Source organism: Gorilla gorilla, chromosome 2 (assembly GCF_029281585.2).
Source record: "Gorilla gorilla gorilla isolate KB3781 chromosome 2, NHGRI_mGorGor1-v2.1_pri, whole genome shotgun sequence".
Lineage (NCBI taxonomy): Eukaryota > Metazoa > Chordata > Mammalia > Primates > Hominidae > Gorilla > Gorilla gorilla.
The window spans coordinates 85,805,763-85,829,932 of NC_086017.1; the positions used below are offsets into that span (position 1 = coordinate 85,805,763).

Below are 24,170 nucleotides of genomic sequence, written 5' to 3' on the forward strand. Positions count from 1 at the left end.
ATTTCTGGAAAACTGAGTTCCTTCTGGCGAATACATTAGGCCTAGGAAGCAGCAAAGTCTCACAGAAATGGCAAAATCTTACTAAAGATAACTTACAGTGGAACATTCCAAATGAATAATGCCCTGAAGTGCATTTAAAAATGAGGGCTCCCAAATTAGTCTCATCTAGGAATGCCTATTAATATGCAGAAGCTTCTAAAAAGATTTAGAGATGGCACGGCCCATCTGGGAGCAAGTTTGAGTCTTACCAGTTTGATACTGGGTGCTAAGCAAAGTGGCTCAAGTCTGTTTTGTCACATGTATTTTGCTCTGGACAGAATGAAAAATGTTAATTTGGTTACTCCAAGCAACCCCTTCCTTGGACAGCATCTTGCAAAGCTGAGTGGATTCTTCCTATGGTTCCATGATTTTCCATTGTGATGCAGCTTGGCCCCCAGAGCTATAATGTGGTGAGGAGGGCGACAGAGCAAGACGTTATCTTTAAAAAAAAAAAAAATGGCCAGGCGCAGTGGCTCACGCCTGTAATCCCAACACTTGGGGAGGCTGAGGCAGGTGGATCATCTGAGGTCAGGAGTTCAGGGCCAGCCTGACCAACAAGGAAAAACCCCGTCTCTACTAAAAACACAAAATTAGCTGGGCATGGTGGCGCATGCCTCTAATCCCAGCTACTCAGGAGGCTAGGGCGGGAGAATCTCTTGAACCCAGGAGGCAGGGGGTTGCAGTGAACCGAGATCACACCATTGCACTCCAGCCTGGGCAACAAGAGGGAAAATCCATCTCAAAAAAAAAAAGAATAATAGATTTGTCTATGAGGTTTTATGAAAAATTCGGTGACATTTGGCTTTCTCTCTTTAAAGAAGATTTTCAGGTAATATTAAAAAACAATGAAAAATTTGTTTGCCTTGTAAATAAACTACCGAAAAAAAAAAAAAGGAAAAACAAGAGGCAGATTGTTTGGGAAGGTAAGTCTTCCCTCTATCAATGAGTAAAGACTTTCGCCCTTTAAAAATTTTTTAAGTCATGATTTTAGGTAAATGAATGACTTACGGTGACCTGGAATTCTATTTCATAACATCAAGTGTTTAAACCTTTAATATATTTAATAGGCTTCCCAAAATCAAATTTCAACTTCAAAATTGTCTTCTCTGACCTCTAACTTTGGGATGCTACAGAGGCCCCTGAGGCACCCAAAAGAGAGGTAAACAGGACTATTTAACATGTTAAGTCACATGGGAAGCACTGTCAAAATAAAAAATAATGTTGAACCTTCTTCAGGTTATATTTAGTGTATATCATCAATCCATTCTAAAATTGTATAGAATTTCTAAAATTCGGAATCAAAGATGGCCGAAAAGGAACAGATCTGGTCTACAGCTCCCAGCGTGAGCGACGCAGAAGACGGGTGATTTCTGCATTTCCATCTGAGGTACCGGGTTCATCTCACTAGGGAGTGCCAGACAGTGGGCACAGGTCAGTGGGTGCGCACACCGTGCGTGAGCCAAAGCAGGGCGAGGCATTGCCTCACTTGGGAAGCGCAAGGGGTCAGGGAGTTCCCTTTCTGAGTCAAAGAAAGGGGTGACAGACGGCACCTGGAAAATCGGGTCACTCCCACCCGAATACTGCGCTTTTCCAATGGGCTTAAAAAATGGCGCACCACGAGATTATATCCTGCACCTGGCTCGGAGGGTCCTACACCCACAGAGTCTCGCTGATTGCTAGCACAGCAGTCTGAGATCAAACTGCAAGGCGGCAGCGAGGCTGGGGGAGGGGCGCCCGCCATTGCCCAGGCTTGATTAGGTAAACAAAGCAGCCAGGAAGCTCGAACTGGGTGGAGCCCACCACAGCTCAAGGAGGCCTGCCTGCCTCTGTAGGCTCCACCTCTGGGGGCAGGGCACAGACAAACAAAAAGACAGCAGTAACCTCTGCAGACTTAAATGTCCCTGTCTGACAGCTTTGAAGAGAGCAGTGGTTCTCCCAGCACGCAGCTGGAGATCTGAGAACGGACAGACTGCCTCAAGTGGGTCCCTGACCCCTGACCCCTGAGCAGCCTAACTGGGAGGCACCCCCCAGCAGGGGCACACTGACACCTCAAACGGCAGAGTACTCCAACAGACCTGCAGCTGAGGGTCCTCTCTGTTAGAAGGAAAACTAACAAACAGAAAGGATATCCACACGAAAACCCATCTGTACATCACCATCATCAATGACGAAAAGTAGATAAAACCACAAAGATGGGGAAAAAACAGAACAGAAAAACTGGAAACTCTAAAAAGCAGAGCGCCTCTCCTCCTCCAAAGGAACGCAGTTCCTCACCAGCAATGGAACAAAGCTGGATGGAGAATGACTTTGACGAGCTGAGAGAAGGCTTCAGACAATCAAATTACTCTGAGCTACGGGAGGACATTCAAACCAAAGGCAAAGAAGTTGAAAACTTTGAAAAAAATTTAAAAGAATGTATAACTAGAATAACCAATAAAGACAAGTGCTTAAAGGAGCTGATGAAGCTGAAAACCAAGGCTCAAGAACTACGTGAAGAATGCAGAAGCCTCAGGAGCCAATGCGATCAACTGGAAGAAACGGTATCAGCGATGGAAGATAAAATGAATGAAATGAAGTGAGATGGGAAGTTTAGAGAAAAAAGAATAAAAAGAAATGAGCAAAGCCTCCAAGAAATATGGGACTATGTGAAAAGACCAAATCTACGTCTGATTGGTGTCCCTGAAAGTGATGCGGAGAATGGAACCAAATTGGAAAACACTCTGCAGGATATTATCCAGGAGAACTTCCCCACTCTAGCAAGGCAGGCCAATGTTCAGATTCAGGAAATACAGAGAACGCCACAAAGATACTCCTCGAGAAGAGCAACTCCAAGACACATAATTGTCAGATTCACCAAAGTTGAAATGAAGGAAAAAATGTTAAGGGCAGCCAGAGAGAAAGGTCGGGTTACCCTCAAAGGGAAGCCCAACAGACTAACAGCGGATCTCTCAGCAGAAACCCTACAAGCCAGAAGAGAGTGGGGGCCAATATTCAACATTCTTAAAGAAAAGAATTTTCAACCCAGAATTTCATATCCAGCCAAACTAAGCTTCATAAGTGAAGGAGAAATAAAATACTTTACAGACAAGCAAATGCTAAGAGATTTTGTCACCACCAGGCCTGCCTTACAAGAGTTCCTGAAGGAAGCACTAAACATGGAAAGGAACAACCGGTACCAGCCGCTGCAAAATCATGCCAAAATGTAAAGACCATCGAGACTAGGAAGAAACTGCATCAACTAACGAGCAAAATAACCAGCTAACATCATAATGACAGCATCAAATTCACACATAACAATATTAACTTTAAATGTAAATGGACTAAATGCTCCAATTAAAAGACACAGACTGGCAAATTGGATAAAGAGTCAAGACCCATCAGTGTGCTGTATTCAGGAAACCCATCTCACGTGCAGAGACACACATAGGCTCAAAATAAAAGGATGGAGGAAGATCTACCAAGCAAATGGAAAACAAAAAAAGGCAGGGGTTGCAATCCTAGTCTCAGATAAAACAGACTTTAAACCAACAAAGATCAAAAGAGACAAAGAAGGCTATTACATAATGGTAAAGGGATCAATTCAACAAGAAGAGCTAACTATCCTAAATATATATGCACCCAATACAGGAGCACCGAGATTCATAAAGCAAGTCCTGAGTGACCTACAAACAGACTTAGACTCCTACACATTAATAATGGGAGACTTTAACACCCCACTGTCAACATTAGATAGATCAACGAGACAGAAAGTCAACAAGGATACCCAGGAATTGAACTCAGCTCTGCACCAAGCGAACCTAATAGATAACTACAGAACTCTCCACCCCAAATCAACAGAATATACACTTTTTTCAGCACCACACCACACCTATTCCAAAAATGACCACATAGTTGGAAGTAAAGCTCTCCTCAGCAAATGTAAAAGAACAGAAATTATAACAAACTATCTCTCAGACCACAGTGCAATCAAACTAGAACTCAGGATTAAGAAAGTCACTCAAAACCGCTCAACTACATGGAAACTGAACAACCTGCTCCTGAATGACTACTGGGCACATAATGAAATGAAGGCAGAAATAAAGATGTTCTTTGAAACCAACGAGAACAAAGACACAACATACCAGAATCTCTGGGACACATTCAAAGCAGTGTGTAGAGGGAAATTTATAGAACTAAATGCCCACAAGAGAAAGCAGGAAAGATCCAAAATTGACACCCTAACATCACAATTAAAAGAACTAGAAAAGCAAGAGCAAACACATTCAAAAGCTAGCAGAAGGCAAGAAATAACTAAAATCAGAGCAGAACTGAAGGAAATAGAGACACAAAAAACCCTTCAAAAAATTAATGAATCCAGGAGCTGGTTTTTTGAAAGGATCAACAAAATTGATAGACTGCTAGCAAGACTAATAAAGAAAAAAAGAAGAATCAAATAGATGCAATAAAAAATGATAAAGGGGATATCACCACCGATCCCACAGAAATACAAACTACCATCAGAGAATACTACAATCACCACTACGCAAATAAACTAGAAAACCTAGAAGAAATGGATAAATTCCTGGACACATACACTCTCCCAAGACTAAACCAAGAAGAAGTTGAATCTCTGAATAGACCAATAACAGGATCTGAAATTGTGGCAATAATCAATAGCTTACCAACCAAAAAGAGTTCAGGACCAGATGGATTCAGAGCCGAATTCTACCAGAGGTACAAGGAGGACCTGGTACCATTCCTTCTGAAACTATTCCAATCAATACAAAAAGAGGGAATCGTCCCTAACTCATTTTATGAGGCCAGCATCATTCTGATACCCAAGCCAGGCAGAGACACAACAAAAAAAGAGAATTTTAGACCAATATCCTTGATGAACATTGATGTAAAAATCCTCAATAAAATACTGGCAAACTGAATCCAGCAGCACATCAAAAAGCTTATCCACCATCATCAAGTGGGCTTCATCCCTGGGATGCAAGCCTGGTTCAATATATACAAATCAATAAATGTAATCCAGCATATAAACGGAGCCAAAGACAAAAACCACATGATTATCTCAATAGATGCAGAAAAAGCCTTTGACAAAATTCAACAACCCTTCATGCTAAAAACTCTCAATAAATTAGGTATTGATGGGACGTATTTCAAAATAAAAAGAACTATCCATGACAAACCCACAGCCAATATCATACTGAATGGGCAAAAGCTGGAAGGATTCCCTTTGAAAACTGGCACAAGACAGGGATGCCCTCTCTCACCACTCCTATTCAACATAGTGTTGGAAGTTCTGGCCACGGCAATTAGGCAGGAGAAGGGAATAAAGGGTATTCAATTAGGAAAAGAGGAAGTTAAATTGTCCCTGTTTGCAGACGACATGATTGCATATCTAGAAAACCCCATTGTCTCAGCCCAAAATCTCCTTAAGCTGATAAGCAACTTCAGCAAAGTCTCAGGATACAAAATCAATGTACAAAAATCACAAGCATTCTTATACACCAATAACAGACAGAGAGCCAAATCATGAATGAACTCCCATTCACAATTGCTTCAAAGAGAATAAAATACCTAGGAATCCAACTTACAAGGGATGTGAAGGACCTCTTCAAGGAGAACTACAAACCACTGCTCAATGAAATAAAAGAGGATACAAACAAATGGAAGAACATTCCATGCTCATGGGTAGGAAGAATCAATATCATGAAAATGGCCATACTGCCCAAGGTAATTTACAGATTCGATGCCATCCCCATCAAGCTACCAATGCCTTTCTTCACAGAATTGGAAAAAACTACTTTAAAGTTCATATGGAACCAAAAAAGAGCCCGCATCACCAAGTCAATCCTAAGCCAAAAGAACAAAGCTGGAGGCATCACACTACCTGACTTCCAACTATACTACAAGGCTACAGTAACCAAAACAGCATGGTACTGGTACCAAAACAGAGATATAGATCAATGGAACAGAACAGAGCCCTCAGAAATAATGCCAGATATCTACAACTATCTGATCTTTGACAAACCTGAGAAAAACAAGCAATGGGGAAAGGATTCCCTATTTAATAAATGGTACTGGGAAAACTGGCTAGTCATATGTAGAAAGCTGAAACTGGATCCCTTCCTTACACCTTATACAAAAATCAATTCAAGATAGACTAAAGACTTAAACGTTAGACCTAAAACCATAAAAACTCTAGAAGAAAACCTAGGCATTACTATTCAGGACATAGGCATGGGCAAGGACTTCATGTCTAAAACACCAAAAGCAATGGCAACAAAAGCCAAAATTGACAAATGGGATCTAATTAAACTAAAGAGCTTCTGCACAGCAAAAGAAACTACCAACAGAGTGAACAGGCAACCTACAAAATGGGAGAAAATTTTCGCAACCTACTCATCTGAGAAAGGGCTAATATCCAGAATCCACAATGAACTCAAACAAATTTACAAGAAAAAAACAAACAACCCCATCAAAAAGTGGGCAAAGGACATGAATAGACACTTCTCAAAAGAAGACATTTATGCAGCCAAAAAACACATGAAAAAATGCTCATCATCACTGGCCGTCAGAGAAATGCAAATCAAAACCACAATGAGATACCACCTCACACCAGTTAGAATGGCAATCATTAAAAAGTCAGGAAAAAACAGGTGCTGGGGAGGATGTGGAGAAATAGGAACACTTTTACACTGTTGGTGGGACTGTAAACTAATTCAACCATTGTGGAAGTCAGTGTGGCAATTCCTCAGGGATCTAGAACTGGAAATACCATTTGACCCAGCCATCCCATTACTGGGTATATACCCAAAGGACTATAAATCATGCTGCTATAAAGACACATGCACACGTATGTTTATCGTGGCATTATTCACAATAGCAAAGACTTGGAACCAACCCAAATGTCCAACAATGATAGACTGGATTAAGAAAATGTGGCACATATACACCATGGAATACTATGCAGCCATAAAATATGATGAGTTCATATCCTTTGTAGGGACATGGATGAAATTGGAAATCATCATTCTCAGTAAACTATCGCAAGAACAAAAAACCAAACACCGCATATTCCCACTCATAGGTGGGAATTGAACAATGAGATCACATGGACACAGGAAGGGGAATATCACACTCTGGGGACTGTTGTGGGGAGGGGGGAGGGGGGAGGGATAGCATTGGGAGATATACCTAATGCTAGATGATGAGTTAGTGGGTGCAGCGCACCAGCATGGCACATGTATACATATGTAACTAACCTGCACAATGTGCACATGTACCCTAAAACTTAAAGTATAATAAAAAAAAAAGAAATTAAAAAAAAAAGAATTTCTAAAATTCTTGTGTTTTTTTTTTTTTTTTCTGAGACAGAGTCTTGCCCTGTCACCCAGGCTGGAGTACAGTGGCGCGATCTCGGCTCACTGCAAGCTCCGCCTCCCAGGTCCACACCATTTTCCTGCCTCAGCCTCCCAAGTAGCTGGGACTACAGGTGCCCACCACCACGCCTGGCTAATTTTTGTATTTTTAGTAGAGACGGGGTTTTGCCGTGTTAGCCAGGATGATCTTGATCTCCTGACCTCGTGATCCATCCACCTCGGCCTCCCAAAGTGCTGGGATTACACGCATGAGCCACTGCACCTGGCCAGGATTTCTAAAATTCTAATATGTCTATATGCTATCTATCATAATTACCTGTTTTGTTTTGTTTTGAGACAGAGTTTTGATCTTGTCACCCAGGCTGGAGTGCAATGGTATGATTGAGGTTCACTGAAGCCTCCACCTCCTGGGTTCAAGCAATTCTCCTGCCTCAGCCTCACAAGTAGCTGGGATTACAGACACCTGCCACCACACCAGGCTAATTTTTTTTTATTTTTAGTAAGGACAGGGTTTTACCATGTTGGCCAGGCTGGTCTCAAACTCCTGACCTCAGGTGATCCACCTACCTTGGCCTCCCAAACAGCTGGGATTACGGGCATGAGCCACCACATCCACCCTAATTATGGTTATTAAGTTATTGTAGACCACAGAAATAACCAAATTTCCTTGTCATTTGTCTTTAACTATAACTATTTAAAGTCATTTCCACAGTTAATTGCTTAATGGTGATGCAGTTTCTAAAAACTTCACAAGCATGCAAAATTCTAGAATATGGTGTCTCTTAGAAGATTCATGAAAGAATGAAAAGGACCCTGAAAAACACTCGTGAACACAGGTTTCTAATAACTTTAATATCATGGGTAAATATTCCCCATAAGCTCCTCGATTCCCCAAGAATTGGACTGGTTAAGAATTCCCAAAAGTTACACTGGGTGCAGTGGCTCACATCTGCAATGCCAGCACTTTGGGAGGATGAGGCCAGTGGATCACTTCAGGTCAGGAGTTTGAGACCAGCCTGGCCAATGGTGAAACCCCACCTCTACTAAAAATACAAAAATTAGCCAGGTGTGGTGGTGTGCACCTGTAATCCCAGCTACTCGGGAGGCTGAGGAGGAGAATCGCTTGAACCCAGGAGTCGGAGGTTGCAGTGAGCCAAGATCGTGCCACTGTACTACAGCCTAGGTAACAGAGTGAGACTCTGTCTCAAAAAAAAAAAAAAAAAAAAAATTCCCAAAAGTTTACTAAAAAAACCAACTGGTTTATAAAACTGCTAACCCAAGTAAAACAAAAATTGAATACCAAGGAAATATTTTGCCAGATTTGCATGCTAAATCACCAATACTGAAATTGTTTAGATATATAATTTAAATAAACTCCATGGTCTAAGTCAAATTACCTATAACTCATCAGTTACCAGCGCCATGCACCTAATTTGGAGAAACAGCTGGTATTCAAGAGGATGTAAGTCTAATGTTAATTAAGCACGGACTTATGAAGAACCAGGATGGCCGCCTTGTCCTTCTTAAGTCCTTAAAGCTTCTGTTATTAAAAGTTCTGCATTCCATAACTCATCATCGAAAAGAGAAAATGATTCAAATTAAATATATTGGTGTGGTGATTTCTAAATTGCTAAAATAGGTTATAACCAATGTTTGGTTTGTCAAACCTATATTCCTAGGAAAATAATCAAACTTCAGGTACATCTGGTTACCCGATGGGCCATTTAAACATTTTATAAAGGGATTTCATTCAGTTTTCATTTTCAGTGCATGTTTTCTGATTGTATAAAAGCTCTTCCATGCAAGAGGGTTGATGTTAAAACAGTAGATTATTATGCTGAAGTGTATTTTCACCAGCTAAAGAAAGCCTTTTATGGTTCACTGAGGACAGTCAACCCCTTCACAATCTAGAATCTGATGACTGGATATTCTGAGAACATCAGAGAAGGACTGCCCTTGCCATCCACATGACAGCAAAACTTTAAAACCATAAACTTTGGGTTCATAGTCTCACAATTCAGAAGGGTCGCTCCACACTCAGAACCGTATACCCATTGGAACCCTTAAGGTAAAGCTAACAAGGACAGTTTCTCCCCCAGAAGAAGATGGCATCCTTAATGTGAACAGCTTTTCCCAAGATCACAGATCAAGACTTCTCTACTATCATGAGACTCTTAAGTATCTGTGCAGCTGCTAACACTTATGGCATATGGAGAAAACATGGGGTATTATAAAGATTTGGTTGTAGGGAATTAACAAAAAACCCACTTAGTTAAGCAAGTAAACTCTTTATCTAACTCATTCTTTAATCTATTTGATATTAGGTGGTTTGATTTACAGGGACCCTGAGTAAGGAGCATATGACAAATTCTTGGTGATATCCCAGCAGTCATAAGAGTCTCCCTGGTGCACTGTACTTCCTCAAATGTTTTAAGAGTTTGCATGCAGCCATCTCTAAAACCTCAAATGGTATCTCTTCAACTGATATGACAAGAGATTTAAAAAAATAAGTGCAACTATAAGGACACTGTAACCTATGAGTGACATGCTAAACCGGAAACACAAAACAATGGGAGTGACATGCTAAACCAGAAACCCAAAACAATGGGAGTGACGTGCTAAAACCGGAACCCAAAACAATGGGAGTGACGTGCTAAACCAAAAACCCAAAACAATGGGAGTGACATGCTAAAACCGGAACCCAAAACAATGGCAGTGACGGCAGTGACGTGCTAAAACCAGAAACCAAAAACAAATGGGAGTGACATGCTAAAACCAGAAACGAAAAACAATGGGAGTGATGTGCTAAAACCGGAACCCAAAACAATGGGAATGACCTGCTAAACCAGAAACCCAAAACAATGGGAGTGATGTGCTAAAACTGGAACCCAAAACAACGGGAGTGATGTCCTAAAACCGGAACCCAAAACAATGGGAGTGATGGACTAAAACCTGAACCCAAAACAATGGGAGTAACCTGCTAAACTAGAAACCCAAAACAATGGGAGTGACGTGCTAAAACCGGAACCCAAAACAATGGGAGTGACCTGCTAAACCAGAAACCCAAAACAATGAGAGTGATGTGCTGAAACCGGAACCCAAAACAATGGGAGTGATGTGCTATAACCGGAACCCAAAACAATGGGAGTGATGTGCTAAAACCGGAACCCAAAACAATGGGAGTGCTGTGCTAAAACCGGAACCCAAAACAATGGGAGTAACCTGCTAAACCAGAAACCCAAAACAATGGGAGTGACGTGCTAAAACCGGAACCCAAAACAATGGGAGTGACTTGTGAAAACCAGAACCCAAAATAATGGGAGTGACGTGCTAAACCAGAAACCCAAAACAATGGCAGTGACGTGCTAAAACCGGAACCCAAAACAACGGGAGTGTCATGCTAAACCAGAAACCCAAAACAATGGGAGCGACGTGCTAAAACTGGAACCCAAAACAATGGGAGTGACCTGTTAAAACGGAACCCAAAACAATGCAAGTGACATGCTAAAACTGGAAACCAAAACAATGGGAGTGACGTGCTAAAACCGGAAACCAAAAAAATGGGAGTGACTTGCTAAAACCGGAAACCAAAAACAATGGGAGTGATGTGCTAAAACTGGAACCCAAAACAATGTGAGTGTCCTGCTAAACCAGATACCCAAAACAATGGGAGTGACGTGCTAAAACTGGAACCCAAAACAATGTGACTGATGTGCAAAAACTGGAACCCAAAACAATGGGAGTGACCTGCTAAACTAGAAACCCAAAACAATGGGAGTGATGTGCTAAAACCGGAACCCAAAACAATGGGAGTGACGTGCTAAACCAGAACCCAAAACAATGGGAATGATGTGCTAAAACCGGAACCCAAAACAAAGGGAGTGTCCTGCTAAACCAGAAACCCAAAACAATGGGAGAGACATGCTAAAACCAGAACCCAAAACAATGGGAAAGATGTGCTAAACCGGAACCCAAAACAATGGGAGTGATGTGCTAAACTAGAAACCCAAAACAATGGGAGTATCCTGCTAAACCAGAAACCCAAAACAACGGGAGTGACGTGCTAAAACCGGAACCCAAAACAATGGGAGTGTCCTGCTAAACCAGAAACCCAAAACAACGGGAGTGACGTGCTAAAACCGGAACCCAAAACAATGGGAGTGATGTGCTAAACAGGAACCCAAAACAATGGGAGTGACGTGCTAAAACCAGAACCCAAAACAATGAGAGAGACCTGGTAAACCAGAACCCAAAGCAATGGGAGTGACGTGCTAAAACCGGAACCCAAAACAATGGGAGTGTCGTGCTAAACCAGAAACCCAAAACAATGGGAGTGATGTGCTAAAACCAGAACCCAAAACAATGGAGGTGACGTGCTAACACCGGAACCCAAAACAATGGGAGTGACATGCTAAAACCGGAACCCAAAACAATGGGAGTGACGTGCTAAAACCGGAACCCAAAACAATGGGAGTGACCTGTTAAACCCGGAAACCCAAAAAATGGGAGTCACGTGCTAAAACTGGAACCCAAAACAATGGGAGTGATGTGCTAAACCGGAAACCCAAAACAATGGTAACTAAGAGTGGTGCTAAGGCCCTACATTTTGGTCACACTCTCAACTAAGTGAGAACTTGACTAAAGAGGAGGAATTTTTTTTTTTCTGAGATAGAGTCTTGCTCTGTCCCCCAGAGTGGAGTGCAGTGGCAAGATCTTGGCTCATTGCATGTTCCGCCTCCCAGGTTCAGGCCATTCTGCCTCAGCCTCCCAAGTAGCTGGGACTACAGGTGCCCACCACCACGCTCAGCTAATTTTTGTATTTTTAGTAGAGACAGGGTTTCACCGTATTAGCCAGGAGGGTCTCAATCTCCTGACCTTGTGATCCACCCACCTCGGCCTCCCAAAGTGCTGGGATTACAGGTGTGAGCCACCATGCCCAGCCAAAAGGAGGAATTTTTTAAGCAAAATTATGGGAGGCTATTGTTTTAAACTAAGCTCATGCAATAGGTCCCAACAGACCAAACCAAACCAAAATGGAGTTACTCATGCTAAATGTAACACAATCAAACTAAGACTTTAAGAAAACACATACATCCTAGAACAAACCAGATTTGTTTTTCTCCTGTAAACACGACGTTCCGGCATAAGAAGGTACCTTCTACTCAAGTCCTTGGTCCACCTTTTCAAAACTCACTGCTCTATTTCCCAGTGGGTTTCTAAAGCCAGTAAGTACATTTGCAATGGTAATAGTGACACCAGTGACTGAAGTTTTGGCCAATCTCTCAAAATTGAGAAAATAACCAAAGCGAAGGAATTGTTAAAGTGAACTAAGTATGGCCTGAGAAGGACTCCATAATTCTATATATGAGTCCTTGTGGATGAACTGCAACCTATCTTAATAGGTAGACAAGAATGAAAACCTAACTTGAGAGTATGCACCTGGAACAACAGCTGCATCTTGGCCAATCCCAGTGGCCAAACTTCAACCACTCAGGCACTGCCAAGTGTTCAAACTGTGTTCAAACAAGGCAAATGCTGAGTTGTTTCTGTACCTCACTTCTGATTTTGGTATGCCACTTCCCTTTTGTCTATAAATCTTCTTCCACCACATGACTGCGCTGGAGTCTCTGTGAATCTGCTGTGATTCTGGGGACTCTCCGATTCGTGAATCGTTTATTGCTCAACTAAACTCCTTTAAAGTTTTTCCTTTAACAGAACTAACACAGAAGAATTTCCAGATCGTGAACAGACATTTTGTAGTACCCAACGTTGTGTTAACATGAATAGACTCTTCCTTAGATACCTAACCTTGTTTTTAATATGAATAGACTCTCCCTTAGCTGAGAAAACCGGACAAACTCCATTTGGCTCCTTCATTTACAAGACATCAAGGGCTCCTTACCCACTCCCTTTCCTCAAGGACTTTAACTTGTGCAAGCTGACTTTCAACATATCAAAGACTGCAATTAACTGATAAAGTGCTGAGGCAAGCGATGTCCGCAGTTCCCAGCAATTTACTCAGAGATAGTATCATAAAGCCCGCACATTTGTCCGGCAGCTAACGCCCAGAGCCCCCTCACCTATCACTTTGTGGTGAATTTAAAGCCCCTGCACCGGGAACAGTTTGTTTTCCTGTAACCATCTGTCTTTTTAACTTTTTTGTCTGTTTTTTCTTCTGTAAAGCTGCTGCAGCTAGAATCCCCCCTCTCCTCTCTAAACCAAAGTATAAAAGAAAATCTAGCCCCTTCTCCGGGGCCGAGATAATTTCATGCGTTAGCCGTCTCTCAGTCGCCAGCTAATAAAGGACTCCTGAATTCGTCTCCAAGTGTGAGGTTTCTCTCTAACTCGCTCGGATACGACAGTTTCAACTATGGTAGAAGACTCGAGTAAGGCAAACGCAGTCCCCCTAAATTTGACTATTATTTAGGTTAATGGTGAGTTTAGAAGAAATAAGTTAGGACTACACAGAGTGGGCTAAAGTGCAAATAAACACTGGAAGTATTTCCCAGAAAATATCACTTTGAACAGGCTGCTGCACACCCTGCATATAGAGATAAACTAAGATAAAGGTGTGGAGAGTTATTTAAGGACCTGTGGTTAACTCAGTTCTCAAGATGCTCCAGGTTTCATCCATGAATCAAGGAGGACCTCCCAAAAGCTGTTTGGGACCACACTCTTTGAGCAAGGAGCATACCTTACGATGGAAGCTGTGCTTTAGCAGCAGATGACCATTTCCACTGCACAACACGCCGTGCTTTAGTGGAAGATGACTGTTTCCACTGCACAACACTACAAGTGTTTACTGCCAGGCTGGTGTGAAATATGTTCCAGCACATAACCTATGTCACCACTGAAGGTGGTGGTTCAGACTTGGTGCACGCAAGCTTTCCTGTCCCACAAGAACACAGCATGCTCTCTTCTCGGGTTCCATTCCAGTCACGTAACAACCATGACTGCCTTTTTTGTCACTGCATCAGAAAGATCAGAGGAAAATTTGCACTCAACTTAGACAACTCTAAGCTCTTATACCCTGTCTATATCTACAGGTCAGCTTTATCTTATTTATGTATATTTCCTTCAACCTGAGTTTTACTTATTTCCACTTTTCCTTTTTAATTCACAGACACCCATAAACTCAGAAAATACAGTGTAAAACAAAGTGAAGAACAAATAAACAACTCACCAGAGATTTATTCGTTTCTTGTAGCTCTTGGAACACCCAGAGGACACTGGAAACATACCTGGGAGAGAAGGCAAATGACGTGAATTAAGGAGAGGACTGGTGTGGTGTTGTCCCAGATTCTTCTGACCAACACTCTAGACACATTACCTGGAAAAGCCCTCCTCCCTCCTGAAAAAGAAAAACTTCCCCATGGGAGAAGAGTCCTTCAAGCCTCATTAGGGGCAGCAAAGACTCAAGATAAGATACATCTACAAGTACATTAATTGGTAGACATTAGATGCACAATTTATTTTGAATAAAAATATGTATTACCTACTAATTTAGCAACAATATTACCTAAAGATATAATCTAATAATTTAATACAAAGAAACATTGTAAGTTCACTAAAATAAATGTTATAGAAATATACTGGGCTGTATTATTTTCCTATTAATATGTGGATTCCACAAATAACTTCATATGAGTGTTCCCATGACAGTACATCTTGCTTTTCTATACCTGAACATCATGGAAAGTGCATCTTGCAACCCAGCAATTTTGGCCTACAATTACTTGTTTTTAAATGTACATAATATGTATTTCCTGCAGTACACCATTCTACTCATGTTTCCCAATAACACCTTTCCCTGTATCCAAGCCCTCATATTATGCTCTGACAATAAATTGGGCTTTTCCATCTGACTTGTCCAGTGAATGGACAATGGAAAATGTGATGCAAATATCCATTGGTTCTTGCCTTTTTGGACACAGTCATATTGTGAGGAGGTCTGGAGCTACCCTGGTGGAGACACAGGGCCTAGCCAAGAGTCACCACAAGCCGCCAGATTGTGAAGGAAACTATCTTAAACCAACCAGGCTCAGTCAAGGCACCAGGTGACCAAGGCCTCTTTTGTGATCCAGGCAACATAAATGTATCAACTACCCAGCTGAACCCACCACACCAAAATGCAGATCCACAGAACTTCAAACAAATAAAATGGTGGTTGTTTTTTGTAAGCCAGTAAGGTTTAATTAGTTCCTTAAACAGCAAGTATTAACTGTTACACCTAAGTGAACAGAATTCAATATGTTTTTAACAAAATTACGTAGGGGGAGAAAGTCTTAAATTACAAATCAAATACAATCAATAGAACTTCACAATCTAACGCTAAAGCTAAATTTGGTGATGGACTAAGTTTAATATATCTCAAACGCTGGAAACGAGGAAAGGTTGAAGGAATGGGACTGTGTTTGGAGAGTATTTTAATCTTCTCAGGTATGACAGGTCACTCCTGTACCCCAAACCACACTTTCAGGCCCCTTCAAATAAGGAATATTTCCTAGGTCCTTGCCTGTTCTTCTCAGCCGAATTCACCTCAACCTTCTGAAAGTTCTTCCAAACCTTCCACTATCACCTAGTCTTTGCAAATCTTGTGCATTCTAGGGAGTAGAATTAATATTTCCCGAGCGAGGAAAACTGGGATCTTCACCTGTGACCTTTTATCCTCCTCTGAAGCACCAGTGAGAGGTTAGACCAGAGGGCTGTTCTTTCAAGTGCGCTTCTTATTCATAGGGAACCCTCCCTTTCAAACTTTATAACACACGGTTAAGACTGAAGTACCCTTAAGGCTGAAGACCATCATCCAGTGCCCCATCTCCCTCGCGGCATCAGTGAGTTCTTCCCTGGAAACTAGGTCTCGTATAAACTTCTGTAAACGCAACCCAGGAGGACTAGGCAGGTCACACAGTGAAGGAGGGAACCAGAAACTTCACTTGCTAAAGAGACACCGGGAAACACAACTAATACAAACGTCCAGTTTAAGACTCGAGGCGCACGCGTTTCGCACTACTCCTCTGGGAATGGGGAACGTCTCCCGAGAACTGTGCGTTAGCACTGGGACAGATGGGCAAACTGAGCGTCATGTGGGTTGGTAACCGGGTCCCTCAGCGGCAGGACAGGAGCGCAGCCTGCAGACTCCGGGCCCAGGGCCACCCGCCTCGCCTACCCGCTCCTGCGCCTCTAGAACCGGCTTCACTGCCGGGACCCCACGCCTGTCCTCCGAGCCCCCGCCAGGGTCCGCGGCCCGCACCTGCACTTCAGGCCCTGCCCGCCCGCGATGCGCCCACGCGTCTGCTCCCACAACTGGGGAACACTGGTCCGGCCCCCCGGGATCCCCCGGGCCCACGGGTTCCTCTTCGCCCTCGCACCGACCCGCAGGGACATACAACCAAGCCCCAGGCTGGCCCAGCTACAAGACCGCCTCTGGGTGCCGCACTTCCGGAGGAAAATGGCGGGGTGGGCGGGGTGGCGCATGCGCAGAGAGAAAAGCTGGTTCCCAAGGTCCTTGATGGTAACATCATTGGAAAGTGACACTACATTTCCCATGAGGCTCTGCGGTCCCCCTTTAGGAACCCACGCCGGACATTCTGTTTTGCCCAGCAGTGAGTCCAGTTACCCAGAGACCCGGACTTAATGGATCAGGACTGGTCCCTACCCAGGTGACACAGATGTGGCATTCTGGTTCTTTATTAAATCCTGGTTTCACAGCCTGGGACATTGTGAAAATAATGGAGAAATTTCAATAGAGGCCAATTGGTCTATGCTATTAATGAGTAACTTTTTTTTTTTTTTTTTTTTGAGACGGAGTCTCACTCTGTCGCCCAGGCTGGAGAGCAATGGTGCGATCTCGTCTCACTGCAACCTCCGCTTCCCAGGTTCAAGCGATTCTCCTGCCTCAGCCTCCTGAGTAGCTGGGATTACAGGCGCGCGCCACCACACTCGCCTAATTTTTGTATTTTTAGTAGAGACGGGGTTTCACCATGTTGGTCAGGCTGGTCTCGAACTCCTGACCTCGTGATCCGCCCTCCTCGGCCTCCCAAAATGCTGGGATTACAGGCGTGAGCCACTGCGCCCAGCCCTCAAGTCTATTTTTTATAAATGCATTCGAAAGCATGAAAAAAATCATGTCTCTATTTTGCTTTAAAATTTTAAAAACACAACTAATGAATATGGTAATTCCCTTCCAATCTGTTACCTTTTCTCTCACTAAACTAATTTATAAGCCTTCAATTTACACAGTTACAAAAAATGCTCTAGTGCATATACTGGGATAAAATAACAGGGTCATAAGACAGGTGCACTCCATAATCTTTGTGACAACTTACACTTCCAGTGTCTGATAAATATTTGCCCATAAACTCCCACGTTTCATCCATCCACCAATCAATCAAATCTAGCTATCTTTATTTATTTATTGTGAGAAAGACCTGAACTTCGCCTTTCCTTCCCTGATTTCTGCCACAAACTAGGCAAGGATTTCTTCTTAGGGGTTTCTCAGAGCTCCGGCTACCACCGAGGTTCCTAACAGGGAAACGCAGGCTTGAATGCTCAGGGTTGATGTGGGAGTGCGTGTGAAACGGGGGTGGGGTGAAAGGGCAGTGAAGTTTGTACGTGGGCAGATGGGGGTGTGAACGGCTTTCAGGTAAGAGGCACGCAGGAGACTGGGAGAGGCAGCGAAAGCACCTCACGCCTCAGATCACCAGAAGACGCTCCCACCAGTGCCGTGACAGTTTGCCAATGCCACGGCAGCACGGGAAGTCCCCACCCCTTGCCATGGAAACAGCTGGAAGTTACTGCCCATTTCTAGCTATTTCTGAATAACCCGCCCCTTAATTAGCATGCCATTAAAAGTGAATTATAAAAATGACTGCAAGCCACCCCCAGGCTGCTACTCTGGGAGCACAACCCACGGAGGGCTTCCTGCCCTGCAGGAGTGGACGCAGGGCTGTAACACCGCCAGTGCCTCCATAGAGCCGCTTTCTTCCACCACAGGCTTGCTTTTGGATTCCTTCCTGAGCGACGCCAAGAACCTGCCCTTCCTCAGTGTGACTCTTGCCTAAAACCTATCCCTGGTTTTCTCTTTTCCTAAGCATGCCCTGACTTGTTCTTTCATCTCCTCTGATCTTGCAATTGCTCCTCAGTGACTCTATTCTGCAGATCCAGAAAACTCAACCTTAATCTTCCCAGAGCCCTGTTGTCTCCAATATCGGAATCTCTAGCCTTGCTTTCTCAGACGCCTAGATTACAGACCTCTCTCTTGAACACCTATTGGTATGGTATCTGGGGATCCTTTAAATACACTATGATTGGCAGGGGTTACATAGCAGAAATCAGTGCCTGACAATTTGCCTTCCAGGATATGGACTGTCATTCCCTCTCTTGGTGGGCCTCAGTCTCTTATCCATAAAAGTAGAGATTGTAATACTCATTTGAATTGCAGATACCTCAACCCGAACCCACCTAATATAATGTAAAAGCCAAGACTGCAACCCCTTTCCTCACCCCGTGAGGGTAAAGTCCTCAGAGCCAAGGAGAGAAGGCTCAGGGATGGTACCTGGGTGTCTCCAACGCCAACGATGTATTGCAGTTTTTAGTGTTCAAGTTTAAGCTTCTCCAGCTTTAATTCTATTATAACAAGATTTATTTTTGTAATTCCATTTTTGGATTCTTGATTTCTTGGTAAAGAAATACAGTTATTTTTGTATACCAATCTTATATAGTGTTACATTCTTAAATTTGTTCATGAGTCCTAATACTTTTTAGTAAATTTCTTACGATTTTCTAAATGCAAGATCATGTCATCTGTACATAAAGATAACTGTACTTCTTCCTTTCCAATCTAGATGCCGTTTATTTATTTACGTTGCCAAGTTGTCCCAGCTACCACTGTTATCAAGTAAAAGGGTCTCACTGCCCAAAGCACTAGAAGCCGGTATCATGACACTGAGTTTTCGAGAAAAGAAAAAGTTTAAAGTCAAACCAAAACCTATGGGGTACAGGCCGGGCGCAGTGGCTCATGCCTGTAATCCCAGCACTTTGGGAGGCCGAGGCGGGCGGATCGCGAGGTCAGGAGATCGAGACCATCCTGGCTAACACAGTGAAACCCCGTCTCTACTAAAAATACAAAAAACAAAAATTAGCCGGGCGTGATGGCGGGCGCCTGTGGTCCCAGCTACTCGGGAGGCTGAGGCGGGAGAATGGTGTGAACCCGGGAGACGGAGCTTGCAGTGAGCCGAGATCGCGTCACTGCACTCCAGCCTGGGCAACAGAGCAAGACTCCGTCTCAAAAAAAAAAAAAACCTATGGGATACAGTAAAAACACTACTACAGTACTAAGAGGTAAATTTATAGCAAAAAGCACCTACATCAAAAAAAGTAGAAAAGCTTCAAATAAACAACCTAATAATGCATCTTAAATAATTAGAAAAGCAAGAGCAAACCAAAACCAAAATTAGTAGAAGGAAACACAGCAAAGATCAGAGCAGAAATAAATGAAATTGAAATTTAAAAATATAAAATATCAATGAAATGAAAAGTTAATATTTTTTAAAAGACCAACAAAATCAACAAACATTTAACCAGACTAAGAAAAAAGAGAGAAGACTCAAATACGTAAAACCAGAGATTAAAAAGGAGATACTACAACTGACACTGCGGAAATTCAAAGAATCATTAGAAACTATTACGACTGACTATATTCCAATAAATTGAAAAACCTGGAAGAAATGGCCAGGCACCGTGGCTCATGCCTGTAATCCCAACACTTTGGGAGGCCAAGGCAGGTGATCACCTGAGGTCAGGAGTTCAAGACCAGCCTGGCCAACATGGTGAAACCCCATCTCTACTAAAAATACAAAAATTAGCCAGGCATGGTGGCATGCACCTGTACTCCCAGCTACTCCAGAGGCTGAGGCAGGAAAATCACTTGAACCTGGGAGGCAAAGGTTGCAGTGACTTGAGATTGTACCACGCTCCAGCCTGGGTGACAGAGCAAGACTCCATCTCAAAAAAAAGAAAACAAAAAAACAACCAAGCAACAAACCTAGAAGAAGTGGATAAATGAAATTGAAGCCATAATAAAACATCTCCTAGCAAAGAAAAGCCTGATCCAATGGCTTCACTGGCTTCACTGATTAATTTTACCAAACATTGAAGGCAGAATTACTACCAATCCTACTCAAACTATTCCAAAAAACAGAGAAGGCTGTAGTATTTCCAAACTCATCCTATGAAAAAGACCATTCATCATGTCTAAGTGGGATTTATCCCGAGGATGCCAACATGGTTCAACATATGCAAATCAATCAATGTGACACATCATATCAACAGAATGAAGGACAAAAACCATATGATAATTTCAATTGATGCTGAAAAGCATTTAATAAAATCCAACATCCCTGTGATAAAAAGAAACCCTCAAAAAAAACTAGATATAGAAGGAACATACCACAACACAATAAAACCCATATGCAACAGACCCGCAGCCAGTATCATCCTGAACAGGGAAAAGCTGAAAGCCTTTCTTCTAAGATCTGGGACAAGACAAGAATGTCCACTTCCAACACTGTTACTCAACATAGTACTGGAAGTCCTAGCTAGAGCAATTCAGACAAGAGAAAAACAATAAAAGGGATCCAAATTGGAAACAAGTAAAATTATTACTGTTTTCTTGTTTGCAGATGATTTGATCTTATATTTGGAAAAACCTAAGGACTCCACCAAAAAACTATTAGAACTGATCAACAAATTCAGAGTCACAGGATACAAAATCAAACTACAAAAGTTGGTAGCATTTCTAAATGACAAAAATGAACAATCTAAAGAAGAAAATCAAGAATGTAATCCCATTTACAATAGCTACAAATAAAATAAAATATCTGGGAACAAACATAACAGGAGAAGTGAAAGATCTCCGCAAAGAAAACTATAAAACACCGATGCAAAAAAATTAAAGAGGACACCAAAAAAAAAAAATGGAAAGATAGGCCATGTTCATTGATTGGAAGAGTAAATATTGTTAAAATACCCATACTTCACAAAGCAATCTACAGATTCAATGCAATCCCTATTGAAATACCAATAACACTCTTCACAGAAATAGAAAAAAAATCCTAAAATTTATACGTAACCATAAAAGACCCAGAATACTGAAAGCCATCCTGAGCAAAAAGAACAAAACTGGAAAAATCACATCACCTGATTTTAAATTATAGTACAGAGCAATTGTAAACAAAACAGCATGGTACTGACATAAAACAGACACATAGACCAATGGAACAGAATAGAGAACCCAGAAATAAATCCATACATTTACAATTAACTCATTTTCAATGAAGGTGCCAAGAACATACATGGGGGAGAGGACAGTCTCTTCAACAAATTGTGCTGGGAAAACTAGATATTCATTGGCAGAATTTTTTTTTTTTTTTTTTTTTTTGAGATGGAGTCTAGCTCTGTTGCTCAGGCTGGAGTGCAGTGGCGTGATCTGGGCTCACTGCAAGATCCACCTCCTGGGTTCACACCATTCTCCTCCTCAGCCTCCCAAGTAGCTGGGAGTACAGGCGCCCGCCACCGTGCCTGGCTAAATTTTTTTTTGTATTTTTAGTAGAGACGGAGTTTCACCGTGTTAGTCAGGATGGTCTCGATCTCCTGTCCTCATGATCCACCCACCTCGGCCTCCCAAAGTCATTGACAGAATAATTAAACTAGAACCCTCTCTTGCACTATATACAAAAATCAAATCCAAATGGGTTAAAGACTTAAATCAAAGACACGAAACTGCTGAAAGAAAACATTAGGGAAACTCTCCAGGAAATTGGTCTGCGCACAGATTTCTTGAGTAATACTCCAAAAGCTCAGGCAACCAAAGCAAAAATGAACAAGTGGTATCACATCAAGTTCAAAATTTTCTGCATAGTAAAGAAAACAATGGGTAAAGTGAAAAGAGAATCCACAGAATGGAAGAAAATATTTGCAAACTATATATCTGACAAGGGATTAATAACCAGAATATATAAGGAGCTCAAACAACTCTATAAGAAAAAAACTAACAATCCAATTATTTAAATAGGCAGAAGATCTGAACAGACATTTCTCAAAAGAAGGCACACAGGTCAGGCGCAGTGGCTCACACCTGTAATTCCAGCACTTTGGGGAGCCAAGACGGGTGGACCACTTGAGCCCAGGAGTTCAAGACCAAACTGAACAACATAGCAAATAATTTTAAAAACTACCAGGGCATGGTGATGCATGCCTGTGGTCCCAGCTACTCAGGAGGCTGAGGTGGGAGGATTGCTTGAACCCTGGCAGTCAACACTACATTAAGCCATGATCATACCACTGCTCTCCAGCCTCGGTGACAGAGTGAGACCCTGTCTCAAAAAATGAGCAAAAACAAAAAAGAAGTTATATAAATGTCAAATAGGGATATGAAAAGATGCTCAATATCATTGATCATCAGAGAAATTGAAATCAAAACTACAATAAGATATCATCTTACCCCATTAAAATGGCTTTTATGCAAAAGACAAGCAATAACAAATGCTTGCAAGAACGTGGGGAAAAGGGAACACTCTTACTCTGTTGGTGGGAAGGTAAATTAGTACATTCACTATGGAGAACAATATGGAGGTCCCTCAAAAAATTAAAAATAGAACTATCATATGATCCAGCAATCCCACTGCTGAGTATATACCCAAGAGATGGAAAATTAGTATATCAAAGAGATATCTGCATTCCCATATTTATTTCAGCATTATTCATAGTAGCCAAGATTTGGAAGCAACCTAAGTGTGCATCAACAGAAGAAGGGATAAAGAAAATGTAGTACATATACACAATGGAGTACTCTTCGGCCATGAGAAAGAATAAGATTCTGTCATTTGCAACAACATGGATGGAACTAAAGGATATTATGTTAAGTACAATGAGCCAGGCACAGAAAGACAGACTTTGCATGTTCTCACTCATTTGTGGGAGCTAAAAATTAAAACAATTGAACTCATCAAGATAGAGAGTAGACTGAGAGTTTCCACAGGCTGTGAAGAGTAGCGGTGTTATGGGGTCTTTGGAGTGTTACTTTTCTGGACAGAAACCTCTATGGCTGGTGGCACCTTTGCCTGCATTTTGCTGGGCCCCACCCAATCAGCCTGGCAGGCTGTGCTCAGCTCATGCTACCAGGTTGGATCCCATGCCTGCCAAGGGAGACTGCATGGAGTGGCAAGGGGTGTGTGAGTGAGCATGGGGTCTGGCCACTGTGCAGTCAGACTTGCTGGCTGCTGCAGTGGGGCAGGTGGCTCCGGGTGCCAACATGGGCGCCAGCTCTCCACAAGGCTGTGGCTGGACCACAGGCACCGCAAGCAGCTTCCACAGCTGGCACACTGGGAACACAGTGGCACCCAGAAGCTTGGAGATACCAGGAACCACAGGGCCCTAAAGAGGGAATCACAGCCCTGGCTCGGGGAGCTCCCAGGTCTGGCCTCCCCAAAGGGCCACAGCTCTTCTTTCCTTCTCTTTGCCCACAATGTGGCGAGCAAGGGGCATGTCTCAGCCCTGCTTGTGTTACAGCTCTTTCAGCCTCTTCCCTAGGATTTGTCATAATTAATTCCCATATCGTCTTATTTTTTTACATGTGTTTCAACTTCAGAAGATGTATGGATCTAAACACAACATGATGTGTTAGCTAGCTTCCATATGAGTTTCTCCCTGTTTCACCACTATGTAGCCTAAAGTTGTTCCGTCATCCACGACTATCCTGGC

At 42.5% G+C, this 24,170-nt stretch overlaps 1 protein-coding gene across 1 annotated transcript in view; it reads right to left on the minus strand.

Moving 5' to 3' along the window:
* The window catches only part of ZNF717 (zinc finger protein 717), a 62,167-nt gene extending 45,312 nt beyond the window's left edge, over positions 1–16,855 (minus strand). The window contains 2 exon segments of the mRNA XM_019024812.4: positions 14,593–14,650; positions 16,663–16,855. Coding sequence (XP_018880357.4) covers positions 14,593–14,650; positions 16,663–16,796 — 192 coding nt within the window. The 5' untranslated portion in view covers positions 16,797–16,855.
* Positions 16,856–24,170: the final 7,315 nt, after the last annotated feature.